Source organism: Manis javanica, chromosome 1 (genome assembly GCF_040802235.1).
Source record: "Manis javanica isolate MJ-LG chromosome 1, MJ_LKY, whole genome shotgun sequence".
NCBI classification, from domain to species: domain Eukaryota; kingdom Metazoa; phylum Chordata; class Mammalia; order Pholidota; family Manidae; genus Manis; species Manis javanica.
In genome coordinates this window covers 51,009,506-51,030,890 of record NC_133156.1, presented here as the reverse complement: position 1 = coordinate 51,030,890, position 21,385 = coordinate 51,009,506, and the positions used below count along the sequence as shown (strand labels likewise).

At 47.9% G+C, this 21,385-nt stretch overlaps 1 protein-coding gene and 1 long non-coding RNA gene across 4 annotated transcripts in view; one reads left to right on the top strand and one right to left on the bottom strand.

Annotated features, from left to right (window-relative positions):
* KCNIP1 (potassium voltage-gated channel interacting protein 1) overlaps positions 1 to 21,385 on the bottom strand; it is a 335,952-nt gene that overhangs the window by 188,641 nt on the left and 125,926 nt on the right. The window contains exon 1 of one of the 3 annotated variants that reach the window (XM_017670639.3): positions 20,910 to 21,326. The exons of 1 other annotated variant lie outside the window; for it this stretch is intronic. In XM_017670639.3, the coding sequence (XP_017526128.1) occupies positions 20,910 to 20,970 (61 nt within the window). In that variant the 5' untranslated portion in view covers positions 20,971 to 21,326. Of the gene's footprint in view, positions 1 to 20,909; positions 21,327 to 21,385 lie in introns of those variants that run through there. One more of the 3 variants, XM_017670640.3, reaches the window with a different exon arrangement.
* On the top strand, positions 3,959 to 5,486 carry LOC140848102 (uncharacterized). Its single transcript, XR_012128661.1, has 3 exons — positions 3,959 to 4,037; positions 4,414 to 4,584; positions 5,384 to 5,486. It is a non-coding gene; the product is annotated as an uncharacterized lncRNA (long non-coding RNA).

Below are 21,385 nucleotides of genomic sequence, written 5' to 3'. Positions count from 1 at the left end.
AGGATAGGCAAAAAATAAAATGACCCCTTTAGAACTTTTGTGCTTCTATAAATACAGGACGATTATCATTTTGAAACTATTGCAATGAACTCTGCCCCACAAATATATGCTCTGTGTTATTAGATTGCATTGTTACTCACAGAACAAAGGTGTTTTGCTTTATTTTATTTTTTAAATACTTCCACTGTTATTGAGAACCCAAGGACAGGTAGAGGGAAATGCAGTTGTTTTGAGATGTGTGTGCCGGTAGCAGGTCTGAGTGTGGAGGCATGTGTGTAAACCTCCAGTGACCTTCCCACACCTTCAGGCCTCCAAGACCTTCAGTTCCTCTAAGGAACCCAATTCAAATCTGAGCCTTTGCAAAATAAAGTGACAACTGCCACGTGTCTTCAGATCATCTGCAAATGGTTGAAAAGGCCAGTGTCAAACCCATGTGACTGGTTCTGCGATGGCTTGAGGCTGCTGACCTCTGCATGTGGACTCACACCGGTTCTTCACAGTAGTCATAGCTCATTTTGTAGGTGAGCTGAGGCTCTCGGAGGTAAAATGACTTTTCCAAAGTTCTACAGAAGCCACAGGACTAAGGTCAGAATACTCACCCGTGTCCCCCTGATGCCATGCCCATGTAGTTTCTCCCGGGCCAGCAACACTGCCTCAGTCTAATTCACCTCTGCAAACATTTATTCATTCACTTGCCTCAAATCTCTTTTGTAATGAGGCAGAATATTAGCAAGTATGTAAGTAGATATATAGCTTTACTTAACTTCTGCCATAGTCATATGTCAGGCACTGGAAGCTGTAGGCTTGCTTGGCTTGCTCCCTGACTTTAAAGCCTCATGGCCTGAAGTTCATGTGGGCTCCTGGTGAGACCAATAGTGTCATGGAGCATAGAGTAGGGTCACCTAAGCCAGCCCTGGAATAGAGGAGAGAAAAGGATGGCTTCCTGGAGGAAATGACGCCTATGTCAACTCCCAGAGGATAGGATGTAGCTAGTCAGATGAAGAGCTAGTGTGAGGCTCTGCAAAGGGGTTCCAAGCAGTGGGGACAAGATGAAAGCAGCTGACAGTACCCCAATCTTCCCCTTCCAGATGTCGCTACCTGAGTTCCACTGGTGACTCTCCAATTCCAGCAAATCTTCAAGGCCCAGAAGGGCAGTTCTCCAATAAAGAGGGGCACAATCTGGGTACAATGCATATTGATGTGCAAGAGGATCAGTGGACCTGTCCAGTGACAGCTCCAACAGCCCAGAAAGAGCAGAAAAGCCCAGGACTCAGAATCTGGTAGATCTGAGTTCAAATCCTCCCTGACCATGACCCTCGACTTCATTGACCTCCTTTTCTTCATCTGCAGAAAAAGGCTACCATGTAAGTTGGCTGAGGACTTATACTGAGCATGTGCTATGGGTCAGGTACTGATTGAAGCCCTGCAGACTAGTTCTCACTCCAGTCACAACTTCTGAACAGACTTTCACAAATGGGGAAGCTGGGGCCTGAGAAAGGTGACATGAGCGCAGCAAGGTCACGCAGATGGAAGGCAGAGGAGCCAGGTTTTGAACCCAGGCATGGGTGAAAGTGTATAACATCCTGGGAATACAGTGGGAGCCAGGAACGTGAGAGTCAGCAGGGCTGAGCTGGGGCCTGGCTTCTGGGAGAAATTCCAGCGGTGGTTGTACGATGGAACTACAATGGAGCATGTGCTGCCCCAGGAGAGCAGCCTGGTTGGCTCTGGCATTTTGGGCAGCCCCATTTCCCTGGTGACCCTGACACAGAGCCCTGTGCAGAGCTGAGGCCTCTGAGCCCAGGCCTCAGGGTGGGAGACACAACCAAGAGGCCCCAACTAATACCCTCAGTAAGGGCTGAGACACAGAGGCATCTGAGACATCAGAGACACAATGACTGGAATTATTCCCTTCAACCAGGTGGACCCTGGGGATTCAGACGAGTCACTCAGCCCCCACACCTACCCCGGCAGAAACCTCCAGAACACTCCTCTGTTGCCTGGGGAAGGGCCTTGTCACCATGTATGGCTGGCTTTGTAATACTACAGTCTTAGTCAGAGATGCACATGGCAGGAAAGGTCAAGGCACCCAAATTAACTGAAGGGAAAACTGCTCATCCACAAAGAGCTATGTAGAGTTTCACAGAGATCTTCTTTCCTCTACATTCCAGGGAGGGAATGCACATGGACCATGGGCAGGGATGGGCTCACTACAGGCATGGGAGTGCTTGGTGATTTCCACTGTATGTCAAGCCTTTGCTAAGTCTCAGGTCCTGCATTTTACAGAAGAGCACACCAAGGCTCAGGGCTGTTAGGTCACATGTCTAAGGCCATCCACTTGGTAAATGCTGGAGTCAGTTAGGACCCAGCCAGTCTGCAGAGTCCAGGCTCAGCTCTTGTGGGACAGGCCCCTTGGACACTTGAGATGGTGACCTGCCCAGGCACAGAACTGCTTCCCAAGAGCAGGCCAAACTGCCTCTCCAGTGTGGGTGCTTCCCACCCATCCTAGGCATGTGGTAGGATCCAGTAAGTGAGGCACATCAGAATCTGCCCTGGGCCTCATTAAGACTACAGTGTCCTAGACAGAGTTCCCTGGACCTTTGGTGCAGGCCAACTCTAGCACACCTGCAAACAGATGTCCCCTTATTTTGTTTAACCAACAAAATGGAGTTGCAAATTTGTTCTCCCTACCTCAACTGACTTCTCAAAGGCAGGGTTTTGTAGGATAGGAATCTGTCTGACACCTGGCAAGCCCTCAGAGAACTTGGAGAACCCGACTGCACAGAGGGAGCTGTCTGGATCCTCACTAGCCAGGTTGCAGAACAGGGCTCTGGGCTGGGGCTCGGGAGTCAGGCTGCTGGGGCAGCCAGGGGTGAGGCCCTGCTCTCTCAGGATCTCCGTGCAATGAGGCATGGATTAGTTGACATCCAGTTTTTTCCTTCTGAATTTGATATTTTGTGAGTATCCACTGTGGGACATGCAACAGATATTTCATGAAACAGCTCTATGCACTAATTATGTTGTGAGTGCTTTACATGAATCATTTCCTTCCCAAAACCCCATGGGATAGGCTCTCTTGTTACTATTATTGCTACGTTATAGATGGGAAGAAAGAAGAACTCAGGGGTCAGATGACTTGCCGAAGGTCACACAGCTAGCCGGTGACAGAGCCAAGATTCAAACCCAGATGGTCTGGTTCCAGAGCCTGGAATGTTCACCCTTACATCCTCCTGTTTCACATGTGCATTTCAGGCATGAAGAAAGCCAGGTCTGAGGAACTAGAAGTGCACAGTGGTGTCCAATAGGGCTGCTGTCATGAGAGTGGCGGGAGGCATAGTGCTAGAGACACAGTCAGGAGTGGGGGCAGAGCTGGGAGGGGTAAAATTAGTGCTGTGGGTTAACAGAAACCACTGGCACGGGAAGGAGCAGCCAGATTTACATTCAGAGAGGTGGGTCTGAATGCACTGGGGATGAGGGGATAGGGTGGAGGCAGGGAGGCCACTACAGGAAAGCCAGGGATGGCCCAGGGGATGCACCCAGGCCATGAGGTGAGCAGAGGAGAGGAAGAAGGCTGTTGGCCTCAGGTAACAGGAGGGCTGTAGGGGAGGAGCGAGTCAGCAGCACTCAGGTTCTAGATGGGGATCTGGACTGGGAGGGTGGGTGCTGCTGGCTGAGAAGAGGATACTGGCAGAGCCCTGGTCCTGCCAGCTAGGACTCTTTGGGTACCGAACAATTACCCTCTTCTTTCAAACTCGGCTCTGAGAAGCAGTAACAGGCCACAGTCCCAGAACTCTGCCTCTGCTCTGGCATCATCCCAGGATTCTCCAGCAGGCTCTGAATCGTGTAATTATCCATGCAATAATTATGCCTGGCAGAAACCTTCAGCTTTCCGGGGGAAGGGCTTCCCAGATAGGAACAGTCCAATCACTGCCAGCCCGCTCTGAGAATGCTCACTGCAGCCCAACTCCCTTCCCCTGCCCAAGATCAGAGTGCACGCAGTCCCTGGCGAGAGGGGGCTGGGACATGCCCTGCAGGAGCAGGTGGGCACCTGGCAGTCTGTTTCTCTGGGGGGAACTGTCAGCTCCACTCTGTGTGGCTTCCTAGAAGTACACAGCCCCATCTCCCATGGCCCTATTTGTGACCCAGAGGGGAAAAAAAATATATCAACTCAGAGCAAGCAGCTAATCAGTGTACTCAGTTGCCTCGGGTCTTTCAATGTAATTATAATTCCTCCTAAGGCACTAGTGAGTGTCAGACTCATTTCAACAACTGCTGCAGACACGATAATCAAAGCGCCAGGATTCCTTTGTTCCAAATCCTATACAGACAAGGCTCAGAAAGTATGCTTTGGAGGGAAAATTAAGCATGGGATTTTTTTTTTCTCACCTCCTCTCCTTCCTGCTTCCTTCCTTACAGAGATCAGGGGGAAGCTCCAGAATGTCCCACATGCAGCTGGAAACAGACCCACACCTACGGGGCTGTGACTGTGGCTCTCACAATGCTCACAGGCCCACCAGAGAAGCCTTGTGATGAGGCAGGAGTGATGCCCAGGGGAGGCTGCTGGCTGCTCCCCAGAGACCTCACCAGGTAGGTGGCTTTTCCCTTGGTGCATTCCCCAGCCTCTGGCCTCCAGCCTTGGAGGTTCAGAAACCTGATTCTGCTGGCACACCCAGAAGGGATCCATCGGTCAGGGGAACACTCCCATGAACCCTGATCAGGAGATCAAACCATGAGGTACACTGAGGGATGGAACTGCCATGCAGAATAGGAGCGCTGAGGTTGCTGCAACCAGTGCTGGCTCTGTCAGGAGGCAGGGCTGCCTGGGGAGGCACGTTATCATCATAATAATGTTTCCTGGTGAACCTAGAGTCATCAGGGATGCTGGCTGAACCCCTCAAATACTTAGTGGCAGCAAGCTCTGACCATCTGCTGCATCCTCTCCCTGGGATAGAGACAACTGATACCACAGCCACACTGGAATGTCGCTGGTCAGGAGCACTTCCCTGGAAAGGCTCAGGGTGGGCCCTTCCAGCTGACCTCTGGTTCCTAAGCTGCTCTTCTCCATGCCCTAGATGACCAAACAGCATCTGGATTCAGACTCCTTCCCAGAGCCTGGCCCCACCCAGCTGACTGGGGCTCATCCCAGAATTGTAGTCTATGGCAGGCCTGGCTGTGGTCTTTATGTTATCTCCATTTGTGCTTCCCCAAGAGTATAGCTGTTGCAGGGCCAACCAGAGATTACATTTTCTGCCTCCTACTGGCCCTTGTCAGATTGGGTAGGGTTTGGAGCAAACTCTCCCCAGTGAAATTTGAGTGTAAGTGATGTTTGTTATGGCCAAGTTGCAGTGGTTAACAAGCAGTGAGCTACCACTACCCCTTCATCTAGATGTAAAGGAGGCCCTTGGATCAGCCGAGGGACAAGATGGAGGGAGGCTGGATCCCTGAGTGACTACATGGAAGAAAGCTATTTGCTCACCAGAAATACCTGCATTGAATAATTACATGTATGATAAATAAAATTCTATGTGTGAAGCCATTGAAATATTGGAGTCTATTTGTTATAGCAGCTAGCATTACTCTAAAGAATAAATTGTTCTACTTTAGGCCTCCCTCCCTGAGATTATGGTCATTATCCAGTGGAGTGTTACATCTTCAGAGACTTCAAATTCATATTCAACCACTGTCTCTTGTGTCACTTCTAAAGATGGTGAGTGTTGTGCACGATTTTTCTTCCCAAGTTCTAACTTGATCCCCTCCCATCTCTTTCCCAGATATGAGCTGATATTACTTGCAGATTCCAAGTCAAAGGCATTCCAAGACATGACAAGTGAGATTCTGAAAGGACAGAGATAAATGATTGGAATATTCTTTGAGCCTGCAAGAGCAGTTTAAATACACACACACACACACACACACACACACACACACACACAAAGAAATGAACTCACAAAAGCAGATTGGAAGCAGACAGCCTGGGCTGTACAGAAGGAACAGCAAATGTGAACTGGGATGCAAATAAATTTCTTCTATCCCCCATGTCAACTGTTATCAATTGGTAGTGACCACTGTAGTGCTGTGTTAAGAAGGATTCTGAGGTTACATTCTAGCTCAGAAGGAAAAAGTACTGTGTCTACCGTAGGTGATGGATGAGGGAGTGATGGCACATGCTAAGAATGGTCATGCTTATGCTAGGGACTAGGAGTGTGGTTGCAGAGGAGCCTCTATTTAGCAACTCTGTAGCCTGAGACTTACTGGGTCAAACCATAACAACTAAAGCCCAATGTTAACCCTCAGATGATGCCTATTATGGAGCAGCTATTTTATACACACCTTCCAAATAATCCTCACAACAACCCTAGGAGGCACCATTATCTCTGTTTTACTGATGAAGGGGCTGAGACTCAGAGAGAGTAGGTGACTTACCCTAGATCACACAGCTCAGAAAGGGAGAACTCAGTTCCAGACTGGTGTCTGCGGGGCACCTAAGTCTGTGCATTTCACCATTAAATGTAGCATCTTTGAATAAATTGGGTCTGGATTGAAAGGAGCAATACATGTATGTCTTTTGGTGTGGCTGCTGCCCAGTGACATATTAGAGAAAAGGTGGGGCTGGGAAGGGTTTGTTTCCCAGGCCGCTCAGATGGAACTTGTGTAAAAACCAAATTGGTTTGGGGTTTGTGCTTTCTACAGCCTTGCTCTGCCTCTAGAACTGGTTTATTGCTTCCCCAAAGTTTTGGAAGAAGGCCAAGAAAGGCAGGAAGAGAAGAGAAGAGATGGGAGATTCTTGTGTCATCGGTTGCAATGATGTGTGAGCCACCAGGGAGAGTTCGCAGAGCTGGCAGTCAGGAGAACGGGGTTCATCTTGTGTTGCTTCAGTTTGACTGCACAACTGTGTGAAGCAGCCTTCAGAATTCGTGAGCCTCAACTTCCCTAAATGTCATATGGAGCTAATACCAGGTGGCAGGTGTAGAATCTGAATGAAGCTAATACCAGGTGGCAGGTGTAGAATCTGAATGATGGCACTTCAGAGACCTCAGGGACAGACAGGCCAGGGTTCAACATTGTCCCTCTACTTCTTCTACTTACCAGCTAGGTGACCTTGGGCAAGTCACTTCTCTCTGAGCTCAGTTTTCTCACCTCTAAAGTAGAGATAACAGTGTATCTCCATATAGGATTATGTGATGATTAAGTGAGATTATTGAGCAGTCATGCCCAGCACAGTGTCTGATGTTCTATACATGGTAGCACAGTCTCTCCCTCTACACAAACGTACACACACCAAACACCCTTTAAAGAGCTCCTCCTGTTTCATACATAGAGGCACTGTGTGCTATAAGAAGCTGGGGTGGGAGCAGCCTGCTTCAGTTTCCACTGTTAGCAGACTGTACATGGTGCTCTGTAAACTTTGGCTAGCTCACCTGTCCATCCCTCCAAGCTCTTGCCTGCCCTGTGTCTTTGCCTGAGTTTTCCCTTTTCCCTGGGTTCCCTTTCACACCTCTTAACAACAACATTCAAGGCAATAAAGACACTGGCACCCATGGATTCTCCCTCCAGTGAGCCCTTGCATGGGCAGGCGGTCTGCTACTTGCCCTCTACGTGTTTGCATCTGCTTCCATTCTTGCATTACCCTCTCCCTCCCTTCCTTCACTCCCTTCTTGACTTTGTTCTAGGATTTATGGGAACAACAAATCAACTGCAGAGACAGATAAAGGCTGCAGGCGACTCTAATACCAAAACCACGTTGGCTTTCCATTATCTTCCATTCTGAGCTGCCTGAGACACAAATCCTCAAGCTTGCTCCATTTACACTTATTTTTCCACATTCTTCCCAAGGAGCCTGTGTGGTCAGTGGTATTAACCTCACTGGGCACACAAAGAAACTGAGGTTCATCAAGTAACTTACCTGTGTTCACACAGCCAGTGAGAAGCAAGTCTGGGATTTAAGTCCAAGATGATTTGGTCTCCAAATCTTATTCCTTATTCAATTGAACAGCACTTGGACCCAGATGTCCACAGGTCATACCCATCTTTCTTGACCACCCCACTGATGATGTGTTATCCATTCAGGGGACCCCTCAGGCTCAGAGATCAGGACCAGGGGACTCAAGCCACATGTGTTCCACCAAGAAGAGTCATACAAAGTCTCTGGTCTATCATTACTCATCACTTACTAATCTCTCCACTAGTGATAGAAATAATAAATGCTGCCAAAATTAAAACTACTAACATTTATTGAACTTTGACTATGGGCCACGTACCTAAAATCCACAGGAACCCTACAATGTCATCATGGGATTCTCCCTTTTCCACAGTGAACAGACACCCTACAGTTGCCTCTAACTTGCCCAGGGTAGAAGGTGGCCTGTGGAGGCTCTGGGCTTGAAGCTTCCTCTGTAAGCTGTCTCAGGATCGCAGGGAGGGTCTTGCTGCCAAGAAGAATGTCTCCAGAGATGGGATGTGCCCCCCAGTGGACACTCCAGAAGCAGCTGTTGGGGAGACCATTTTCTCCACTGTTCCCTGTGCTGAGTCCATGCAGAATCAGGGCAGAACACAGTGGGGCCCTGATTGAACACAGCCCCAGGCTGACACTCTGGGGAGTCTTCACAGCTTTCTGGGTCAGAGGGGCTGTGTGCCGCCCAAGCTGCTCATGCTGCAAGTGTGGGCGCATTCTGATGATGCAGGGCTGCCTGACCTGTGTGCCTGTGAAGGCAGGACATTTAACCCTGATGAGCTCATCCAAGAGTACAGCCTGTGTCCTTCTGCAGGGTTATTCTATCATTCCACAAATATTTATTGAAGACTGACTATGTGCCAGGTGCAGCACTATGCTATGCACTGAGAATCCAAGTGTCAAGAAGGCAGCTTGTAGGAAAATGATTCTGAAAATTCCAACCATGGCTAAGAGGAGAAATCCAGAGACATGAGCTGATTGGTCTTGTTCTTTCCTATTGTTGACAAACACAAGATTTGTATTTTGTATTTTGGGGGCATTCAAATTCTAGGGCTTGGAAGCCTTTTGTATATCCTACTTAAAGAAAAATGACTGAACAAAAGGAACAAGAGACTCCAACCCACCAGTGTCACCATTACCACCACCAACACTACCACTGACACCACTATGTCACCATCACCACCATCATTCCATTGTCACCACCCCTCACTGCACCACCACCACCCCATCATCAGTGTTTCTGCTACTGTAATTACCACCATGCCCATGGATGTTGTCATGCTCCAACCCCACCACGAACACCACCTGTCATCACCAGTACTACCGTGAAGGCCACTCTTAGCGTCACTGTCAACTCTGCCATCCTCATGACCCCTACTATAATCGTCACCGCTGCTGATAACACTGTCCTCTACTGCCATCATCACGGCTGCCACCACCACCATGAGCATCATCACCGAGACCACCACTAAATCATCACCACCACTATGATCATTATCACGTACACATTGACACCCACCATTCATGCATTGCTTACAGTGTACTAATGACTTAAATTAACATTTTCTCATTTAATCCTCAGGACAATCCAATGAATTGATATGATGATTTTTGTTATTTGATGGATGAAACTAATGTTCAGGGAGGGATTATACAATTTGTAAAGCCTTTTACAGCTTGTAAAGAGGAAGTTAGAACTGGCCTTTGGTTCTAGTTTACCCAACATCGCACACCTTTTTCTCTCCAACTACAAGCTGTTATGCAGTGGCTTCCTATGCTCTATACCCAGGGAATCCCAAGTCCTCATGCACCTCTGTGAAATGTCAATTCAAGTTATCAAGTACCAATCATGTGCCCAGAACTGTGTTGGGCTCTATGGAGAAGCTCAGAAGGACAGAAAGAAAGGCCCTTGTCTTTACAGAAAGTGTGTTCTTTCAGGAGAGTCAGAGCACGTTTGCAGGGAGGCATTATAGCACAATTCAAGACGATCAATTGCTAAGTCATGCAGGACAAACAGCAAGTGCACTGGGAGGAGAGGAGGGGGAGTACATGTGGACTGAAGTGATTCCTGGGAGACTTTTGAGGAGACAGGTTGGGGGTGAGAGGGAATGGTCCTGATCCCCACTTACTTTGTCCTTTCCTCATCCTTGCTCTCTACTACCTTCCAGGACCTTTTCCCCCACCTTCCTGACTCTGGTCTCTACCTCCATTCTGTTCCCTCCCCTTTCTGATGACAGCCTCTCTACTGACATCTTCCAAACCACAAAAGTGCATACACCACTGTCATTTTTTATTCCTCCTCCTTTCTTGTTATCTAATTCAATGGCATTGTCATGCTATTTCTTCTGCCTGGAACCTCACTAACCTCCACTCCTACATGGGCCAAGCCATAGCTCTTTCACCAACCTCAAATGCATGGGTCAGCCATCCTATCTGATCCTCCAGCCCAGCCCATCAGGTGGAGATGCACTCTCCCCCCTGGAAAGCCCCACCATGTAAAGCAGTCTGCCCTTTATGATAGATGCCCAGATGTGGCCTAGACTAGTGATAAGTGTGCAGGCACTGGGGTCAAACCACCAGGGTTCAACTTATGGCTTGGCCACTTGTGAGAAGTGAGGCACTGGCCATTTCTTCATCTGTAAAGGGTCTAGCAATAGTGCTGACTTCCTCTTGATGCTGTAAGCTTTAAATAAAGCCAAGCTGCTAAGGTTTCTGACACATAATCAGAGCTCTATAGACTTGCCATTAATATTATTATTATTGTCATCAGTGAAGCTCTTTGAGGGCAAAGACAGTGTCCTACATAACTGTCATCTCTTTCTGGAAGCTTCTTCTTCAGGGGAAGGTAGATGGAACCTGACTTGGCTCCAGTACAGGCTACACAATGTGCCCAATGCACATAGTGGTTGCTTGGGAAGGTCAGGGAGAACCAGAGATGGCAGGACAGTGGCACAAGATGAGGGCAGATCTAATAGGTAATGCAGAGTGAAGTGTGTCCCTGAAAAAGTCTGTACAAGATTCAGTACTCATCTTCAGCCCTAGGTCTTCTCACCCCTCCTTGCAATGCACCATGAGGGGCATATAAAAATAACAGGGTGCTTCTAGTAGGAGCTGCAGTTGGAGTCAATCAGAGCTGGTGTGTGCCTGGTTCTTCCACCAGCCATCTGGAAGGACTTAGGCAAATCACTTTCTCCTGAGCCTCAGTTTCCTCATCTATAAAATGAGGGGATGAATGTTTACTTCCCATAGTGTGAGATTTCATGTGACAGACGGGGATAACCCATGAGAATTAAAATAGTTAAATGTACCAGAAGCACTTGGAATACTACTATATAAATGTCATTTCCTTTTACTATTCTTCAGTTTGTTATAGAATTTAAAAAATATTATTTGTGTTATTGTTGTTATATATTTTAGTCTCTTACACAGTGTGTGGTGCACAGGCCCTCAAGACAGATTAGTTTTTTTTCTTTTTCCTGTCTGGTTCCAACTCCAATGCAGAAATACCCAACAGACACATTCAAGAGATGCATAAAGCCCCAGCAAAGTAGAAGCATCATAAATTGTGAAAAAACATATTTTGAAAGTATATTTCAAAAAAGTCATCAGAGTAGTCATTTGGAAAAATCCAAATTTCATTTGACTTCCTAAGACTTATTTTACTGTTTCTGTCTAGAACTGTGTCAGTAGTAATTGGGGGTGGGGGATGGTAGGGGTATAATCATTTTACCTTTAGGGTTTAGAGTTCTAATCCAGCCCAGTGCCAGCTCTGTGCAAGGGAGAAAGGAAAGGAGGTGAGCCCCTGCTGCCCCGACAGGTGAGCAGGGAAGCCTCTCTAAGAGGCCCCTTTGAGTGTGCAATCTGACCAGCTGGGAGAGCCACACATGGGTGAGTCCCAGGGATGGAGACAAAGTGAAGCCTCAGACCCACCCAGAGGCCCAAGCCTGGCTCCTCCCCAGCAGCTGGGTGCTGCAGGGCCTCCACAACCCTCCCTCAGCTGTCAGCAGAGCCCTCCTCTCTCTTGGGGTCCAGGTTCACCATGGGTGAGGAGCAGAGGGGGCCAAGGTGAGGCCAGAGGCTGTCTCTTCTGGTTCCTAGGAGCTCAGAAGCTGTGGTGGTTGTTCAACCTCTTCTTGGGGTTAGAGTCCTGCTGGTCTTGAGCATGCCCTCAGGTGGAGGAGGCCACGTGGTGAGGTCCCTGGGAATCAGACACGTTTCAAATCTTTGCTCTCTAATCACTAGACAATCATAGAACTTCCCTGCCTCAGTTCCCAGTTTGGAAAGTGAGAAAAACAATACAACCATCACAGAGACTGGACAAAAGGCAGAGGATTAGGTATGTAGAGGAGCCTGGGACATAGGAGGCCTTCACAAAATTCAGATTCCTCTTCTGCAAGCAGTGCTTCCCCTTCTCTCCAACTTCTCCCCCAGACAAGCCTATTGGCTCTGGATGAGTCCTGCTTAACTGTTCAGTGGGGTAAGATTTCTACAATAACTAGGAGGATTGTTTTCCAACACAGAGGTCCTACTATGTCTCCTGGAAAAGGCACTTAACTTTCATGCTTCAGGCCCTTCCTTTGTCTATTAGATTCCTACTAACTCTGTCAAATCCTCTGGCTTCAAATCCCACACAGAGGCTTTGATCGTAAAGCGGGCTGCCAGCCTGCTCTCTGATTGTGAACGTTATCAATGAAATTCCTGTGGAGAGAGGGCTCTAGTCCACGTGGCTGTGGTCTTAGAAGCCACTTAGATGAAGACTCAGAGTGCCTCCTTGTTACAGCTTCCAGGGACACAGAATTGGAGATATAACTAAGGTGATGGCTGGTAGATCAAGATTCACGATCTGACTTGGATAGAATAACATTTAAAACTAGTAAATTAAAACTTAATGGGCATGCATAATTCTGCAATTCTGTTTTATAAAAGAGAAAGGAAAAACTCAGTTGCAGAAATGTTAATCTAGGGAACCTGACTTAACAACACTTTGTTGGAAGACAAGCAGGCCTGGGGAGCCTACGGTTCAGATCACAGGTCTGATATCCAAGTTGTGTGTATCAGATACTACATATATATTACATATACATATATATATGTATATTACATGTGTGTGTGTGTGTGTGTGTGTATATATATATATAGTCTGTGATCTAGGCCAATGCTCTCAAACTTCAGTGGGCATTCGGGTCACCTGGACATCTTGTTTAAATGCAAGTTCTGATTTGGTCGGGGCCTGAGACTGCATTTCTAACAAGCTCCCAGGTGATGCCAAGGCTGTAGGTCTGAGGACCACACTTTGAGTAGCATTGTTTCAGATAGTAATAATTTAGATCTGTTTAATTTTTGCTATTTTCTGACCACTCTATCTTTCATGCATTATTGCATTTAATCATTACTTTACAGATAATTACTGTCAATATCCTAATTTTCTAGATCTGGAAATGAAGGTTCACAAAAGTGAGGTGAGCTACCTGAGGTCACATAGCTAATTTGCAGCGCCTGGTTTTGCATCCAGGTCTGTCTAACTAAGAATACATGCCCATAACCTCCATATCACACACTTATGTGTAATATGGATTTAGGCCAATATGCAGCTAAGAATGGGAAGGGAACTAATGAGAGTGCAGAAGGCAAATACACCAGCAAGTTCTCACTTTTGTTTCCTTTGCAAAGATGACCACTCATCAATCGAGTGACCCCTCCTGCCTCTCTGGGCCATGTGAAAGCACTGATTCTGGTTTGAAATTCTAACATACTTGGAGAATTAAGTGCTCAGTCTTTCAGTGACAAGCAAGGATGGCTGTAACAAAGGAAGAAGAATTCAGTTCACATAAATGATTAGAGCAGAGGAGAGATGTTTAATCCTATTAATGAATTTGCTAATTGGCTTTCTGCCCCCAGTCATTTCATATTCAAGCTTTTGCAATGTCAGATTAAATGGAAACAGATCCAGGGGTGGTTTGAAATGGGGCTAACAGAATTTTGCTCGAAGTCTGCAGATGGCTCAGTTGTTTGGCACTGCTAAAGAGGTGCTTCTGTCTCTCCGTGCCTACCTTCTCCCCAGCATCCACACTCTCCATTTGGACTGTTCTTCCTGGAGGCAAGGCCAGCGGGGAGGAGGGCGGTATGGTGCAGAAGAGTCCAGGCTCTGGGATCAGCCAGATCAACGGGCGGCTGTCCGCCATCTATGAGCTGTGTATCCTTGGGCAAGGTACCACCCTTCTTAGAACCTTGGTTTCCTTATCTGCAAAATGGGAACTCTAACAGGGTCTGTCCTCCAGGGCTGGGAGAAGGTTAATAAATAGCATGGGGAAAAGGTGCCAGGCACAGAGCGGGGGCCAGATTAGCATTAACTATTATTATTATTAACCTTGGCAGATGATCCATGTCTTCCTATCTCACCACTGAGAGTTTCTTTCATCATCTAAAATTGACAGTTGCCCATAGGATGTAGCAGAGAAACTGCTCAGCATTCCAGTGGCCATGCTTATGATGGCTCTGGGTCCCAGAGGGATGGAACTGGAGACCACAGCTCAAACGGGCAAAGATAACCAAGGACTACCCAGTCATGGTACAGATGGAGCAATACATGAGGAAGGGACGTGCTCTGAGGCTGGACAAAAGGCAGAGCGGGAGAGCGGGTATTATTTCCAGTTGCTAAAGTCATCTCACTTTTGTGAGTCACTGTGCATACTAGACCCAGTACTCAGTTGTATCAGGGAGACACTGTCATTGTCCCCATTTTACAGAGGAGGAAACTGAGGTCAGAGAGGTTCAGCTAAGAAGTCACAGAGCCAGAAGTTGAACCCTAGTCTCTTACTTCAGTGGTCCTAACCATTATGCAATCCTACACCTAGCTTCCTGATTTGATTTGAGTGCAGTTACCATCTCCCTCCACTGCCCCCATGAGTCTTTCAGTTTGGCCTGGGATATCAAGAATTAATCCGAAATTCTACTCCCATGGCTAGGCTACGGAAAGCTAGTGATATCCCAACTGATTACAGCTATTCCCTGAAGGTGACCTATTTACAATACTACCTGAAGGGAGGGGAACCATTTAAAGATCAGTCAAATTTCTCTGAAGGTCCCAACACTCTCAAAGTCTCTCTCCTGCTATCCTGGGCTTCCCATCTCTCCCACCCCACTTTCTTTCCATGTCTCTCTCTCTCTTTCTTTCTCTCTCTCTCTCTCTTTCTCTTAATACTGCTCATTCTCTGCCTGATGAATGGGAACATCAGCTCCAGGGCCATTATGCAGAACTTGGCAGCGCTTTCCCCATGAGCAGCCCTGGATTTCTCATCTGCACCACCGCATTCCCACACTCCTCAGAGCCATCAGGAACACACGACTTAGTCCATCTAGCCTTACCTTGCACACAACCGACGTCCATCAAGTCTGGATAAAGTATCAGGCTGGAAAGAGGCCCTTGAATAAGACTCATTCCCTGAGAGCTAGTCAGGGAGATAAATGTGTAAATCCATAATCGCATAATGTTTGGGATTGTAGCAAGGGGAAGCAGCAACCGCTGCAGGGAAACAGGGGAGGGAACATGTGCTCTGCCTTCAGGAACCTGGAAGAGGGTAACATTGAATAAGGTGCTGAAGGATGTATGGGAGTTTGTCAGGTGGAGGTGGAGGTGGAGGGAGACTGGGGAAGCCAGAGTGGCTCTTGGGCAAAAATAACATTAAGGAAGGGAAGGTTCTTGATCTCATCCAGATAAGGTAAGGTGAACTGGAAATACAAGGGGGACATTCTGGGTTGGTCCTTACTTTAGTTTTTTGAATGAATCAACAAAAGAATGAAAGCTTAGAGATAGTGTCTCATCTTCCCACCTTCCCCAAAGACACTATACCCCTACTAGTATCCAAAAGGTTGCCAGGACTCTTCCTGACTGAATTTATAATTTTCAGCGTTCTAATAAGCACTTGCTATAAGTTTACTATTAATTATCTGTACCAGGGTTTTCTGTACCACTGATTCCTTCCAAGTTTCACAGTGAGATGCTTAGATCCAGGATTTGGGTAGCATGACAATCAATGCTGTTCATGCAAAGATAGTTTTTTATTATAGCCTTTCTAAGATGTCATTACTCATCACTAAGTTATGGATACATTCATTTATTCATGCTCTCATTTCTTTCATCATTCCTTCTGTCACACATTTAATACTTCATTTGCTTTCTTTCATCTAATCATTTATTCCCCCATTCATTCAATCATTCATTCTTTCACTCACTTGTGCATTTCTACATTCATGAAGCATTTATTGAGCAAACTTATAGGTATACAAGAGGTCCAAGACTTTCTAGCCACGAGGCTGAAAACACCCATTGCTTTTAGGCAGTAGTTCCTTTGCTTTCATCATTTAGTCTTTTCCAGCTCCTTTCTTTCTGTTCACCTTGAGCTCCACTGAGTTTCTTCTGGGATTGAGGGACCAGAACTATGCCTGGCACTGGGCTTGGCTCCCCACGCCTTTGTGACTATCAGGGGCCTGGGGAATAGAACACTGTTCTTAGCTATTCCCTGCTAAATGGTAAACAGATTCAGTACATTTTGTAGACAAAGCTAATTCAAAGCCAACAGACCACATCACAGAATTCATTCCAGGCAGAGGGCTGGTAACTGAAATTTCAGCAGGAAGCTAACTTTTCCTGCAGTGTCTACAATTGCAGGAAATAACAGAAAATGGCCAACCTTTCCATAATTTATAATTTCCTCCAGAAAAGATGTATTGAGCACCTACTATGTGCAAGAAACCAAGTTTGGACTGTGAAGAACGATTCAGATGTCCATTGCCTAATTCAAAGCATGACCGGAAAGTCAAGAGAACATACACTTAAAAAGATTTAGGCGTTTAGATGGCAGAAGTTGCTTCTTTCTGGGCCTTGGGGAAGCCTTACTGAATGTGGAAACAGCTGAGGGAGGTCTTGGAATCTGGGTGGAATTTTAACTAAAGACAAGGAGGTGGGGGAGGGTAATACAGCTAAAAGGATGAACAAAGATGCAGAAACAGGTGATGCCCAGGGCATGAATACCTCTGTGAATCAGTGCCCCTCTCTTAGGCATAAGGAAGCTGGCATTTCCCAGGTGAAGTGACTGACCGGAGGCCCCCTGAGCTGAGCACAGTGTGATGGCTGCTTCTCTATGGCTCACAGCTTCTCAGTCTCCTAGATCTTTCTTGGTTGAACATGCTGTCTGATCAAACTCCAAACCCAGCCTCATCAAGATCCTCTGGTTCCATAAATTCTCCAAGGTGCTCACTGATCTACAAGTCAGGGACCAGTCCCATATTTGTCTCTAACTTGCCATGTGGACTTAGGAAAAGTACTCTGACAGCTATGGGATGTCATTTGCTCATCTATTCAATGAACATTCTGGAGATCCCAAGTTCAGCCCTTCCTGAAAGTTCTGAATGCTTTCCCTCCATCAAGGAGGATTAACAACCCAGCTACCTCTGTCCTGTGGGACGATGTGCTTATGGGCAAATCTCCACTGAGATGGCCTTTGGTGTACTGATGTTCTCCCTAAATTCGCTCGCTCCCCCACAGGCCCGGCAGCTGCACCTGCACAGTCCTCCTCTGGTTACCCACGAACCCCAACTCTTTCTACTTACCCATTCAAGCCCAGAGCAATAACCTTGATATGATAAGCACATGAAAGCTATTGGAGCCACAAATTCTACCTGGGACTAGGAGGCAGAAGCCGAATCTCCCAAAGCAGAGCTTGGCTCATTCTTAATTAAAGACAAAGATCCCAAACAGAGAGAGCAAGTGAATTAGAATGTTTTTCATCAGTGACATAGCTCTGAAACCACTCTAGAGTTCTGCTGCCCTCAGGAAGCTCCCCCTACACACCCAGGTTGGGTGGGGTGCATCTCTGTCAGCACTAGTCATATGGAGTTTTGTCCTATTTTAAAAATAGATGTGTGTCACCAAATGATATTTTCAAAACATGCAGCATATTCGTTCAGCAGCCTCAGAGCAGCGGTCAGTGGGCGCTGCGGCAGCAAGGACAGCATGTGTGTTCCTGTGGTTTGAGTCCTGGTTACCCACCCAGGGATGGAAGAGGGTTGCAGAAACGAGCTGTTAGGACTCCCAGAGGCACTGCTTACTTCCAGGATGGCTTTACCCCATTTGGAATCCCCAAACAGGAACGCCAGAAATCGAATAGTAGCTAAAATTTGCCGACCACTTGTATAGCAGAGCTTGTGCTAAGCTTTTGACTTGCATTATCCCTGAAATCCACAACACACAACAGCTATTTTAAGATAGTAACTACTACTGTCCCTGTGTTATAGTTGAGAAAAACAAGGCTTAGTCATATAGCTAGTAACTGGTAGATCCTGGATTTGAACCCAGCAGGGAGACTTATTTCTGAGTTGAAAATTTCCACCACCCTCTTCTGACTGCTTCTAATTAGATGTGAGCCTGATGTCTCAGCGATCATAGTAACAGCTCTGGCAAGAACATTAGTAATAAAAATCTTCAAATTTGAAAATAGGATGCAAGCTGAGGAGGTGTCTAATGTAACTTCCTCCTTATAAAAGGCCCCAAGGGAGAAGGGACCTGGCCCGGAAATGATCCTTGACAATGAAGACTCCCCAGCCAGTTTCCAAGCCACTTCCCTCTGCAGGGAAGATCTTCTGTTGATTAGCATTCCACAGAGGAAGACAGTGAGATAAGATTCTGCTCTGGGGCAAATGCCTGGGGGAATATACACAGCTGGAGCCCTGGACAATTCCCGCCAATGTGGTGGGACTCTGTGTAAGAGGGGCTGACCACTCAGGGATGGGGCAGCTTGTCATGGCAGTCTTCCCAACAGCCCTACACCTGCTATGAGCTTCAAACGTGCATTGTTGTGAGAGTTAAATGAGAAAGTATAGAAAAAGCACTCTACCAGGCCCATAGTAGAGGCTCACTGAATCCTGGTGTCCCCTCTTCTCTTATTTAGAATCCTGGAGAAATAAGCAAAGAGCTTTGGCTTCTGGGAATGCATCCTGAGTGACTTGGAGTTTTGTGTAGGAGAAGGGATTGATAGATAGTAATATCTGAGTATTGTCTGAGTTCTTAATCTTTGCCCAGCACTGTGCGAGGAGCTCCTTATCCATCATCCATTCCTTCATATCCTTAACCACCTCTCCTGGGTGGCTGGTGGCTGCAGTCAACATAGTATTTGGGGTGGGTCCTCCCTCCCTCCACTTCCTACACACCCAGTTTCCTGCCTGGGGGTAGAATTCTCACCCATTTTAAAGAAAACTGAGGCTTAGAGAGGTGAAGAGACTGACATGAGATCACAGGAGGAAGGAGTGATGGAGTCAGTATTCACACCCAGAGTCGGCTGGACTCTAGAGTCCAAGATCTTTCTGGGACACCCAGGTGTCTCCAGGAGTGCCACAGGCATTGAATATATTTTAAAAACAGCTCCCCCTGATTTTCTTATCTCCACAGTCCCCTGGCCTCTGGGACCTCACTGTGGTCAGACAGATGGTGGAGGGGGAGACCAGGATTTGGTGCTCAACTCAGTCAAGTTGTATCTGAGGATCTGGGAGAGGGGGGGTGTCTCTGAATGTCAAAGTCCTGGGCCAAGGCTTGCACACCTGTCCAGCTCAGATCTGGTGAAAGGGCAACCAGTCCCTTCCCTGCCAGGATGTTCAACTCAGCTGGACAAGTGGGCGAGGCCTCTTGTGAGTTCTAGGCCGTAAACACCAATCCTGCTTCACCTAAGACCTTCACCCAGAGATCTTCCTCAATGTTCAGCAAGCCTGAGGTCTCTGGGGTCTGCGCCAGATACCTGGACCCCCTGAGGACAGACTGCTCACGGGCAGCTCTGTGATGAAGACTTTCCTGAGTCAGGAGAGACCAACTGGGTCCTAAGAGTAGACTCACTGTGCACCCTGGGCTCCAACCTTACACTCATACAGTTCTGATCACCAGCCAGCACAAGGGGCAAGAGCTATAACTGCAACCTATTATCAGAACCTGGCTCCAATGGCAGAACTTGCAGGTTTAAGCACCAGGTCCCTAAAATCCTTCTACCACTCACAAGAGTATTTGAGCATTAAACTGAACAAAACAAAACCCATCGTTTTCTTTTCCCTGACAGTAGCAGAGCTCTTTATTCCAGCAACCAACTTTGTAATTGCTGGATAGGAGGCCTGCATAGCCCCCCGCTGTGCAATAAGCTTGCCCCCACTTCACAGGGACCCATTTTGACCACTGTCCCACTGGTGAGACCAGTCATGTCTCAACCGGGGAAAGGCAGCTATGGAACAGGGTCCAGGCAGGAGGATATTATGCTTTCTAATCTTGATGTAAGCTCACCTTTCCACCACACCTTGACAATGCCCTCAGATCCCCAGGGGTTCCCAAAGCATGGAAGCACCCCTGTGTGATGCCCCCACTCCAAATGATTCCCTGAACCACCAGGACATAAGCCCAGGGAGTTTTACCACCTGGCAACAGCTGATTCCTTTTGACTTGCAGAGGTTTATTGGGGTGGGCAGACAGCATGCTCTCCCTGCATCATGGACTTCACGTCTGCTCTGGGAGGAGTGTGTCTGTGTGAGCACCCTTGCTGGGTGTCCACAGTTGCACAAACACCAGTGGTCATGGGAAGAGCAAGAGCATCCCAACATTTCCACCCAGATAAACCAGCCACCCACACTTGGAAATGTGCCTCTTCCTTCTGCCCCAAGAGATTACCCTAAGAGAAGGGTCCTGGCACCTAGTGCCCCAGAGGGATCCCTTCCCTGGGGCCAGTGCCCACTCTGGCTCCCCCTTCTGCGTGTTCATAGGTATTCACACCAGTCCTCCCGCCGATTTCTTACTCCTTTGGATAGAAAGACCTGTCCTCGCTCCTCATGGAGAGGGGGTTCAGGGTCAAGGGAGGCGGGAGCACACCCCAGCTCAGCCTCGAGCACCCCTAAACCCTTCCAGGGAGACAAAAGGAAGAAGGAGGTGGCTTACCTTTAGAAGGCCGCCTTTGTTTGGTTTGCAGAGACGAGAATGTGCCCATGACGGCCCCCATGGCAGCGAAGACTTGTGTGCGACTTGGGACCCCGCACCCTGCCCCTCCCCTCCCCTGGAAAGAAATCAGCGTGGATCGTCTACTCCCAATTGGTGGAGGAAAAAAAGCACCCGGCAGCTCGCCTGCAGCTTGGTATTCGGAGGGCGTGGGGCTGGGGCGCCGGGAGCCTGTTCTTCCCTCCTGCAGCCCCTCACACGCACCGCCTCACGGGGCCAGCCGCTCCCGCCGTGCCTTCGGAGCCAAGGGCCGAGGACGATGCCCGGAGCTTGCCTGGCGCTGGGCACGGGCCGAGGCTCGCCAGGCAGCGTCGCGTGCGGTGTGGGAGCCGCGCTCCGCCCGCCCCTCCTGCCGCCCTCCCCACTCCCCTCCCGGCGCTCGGGCTGGGTCTCGGGGGGCCGAGTACCAATCATGAATG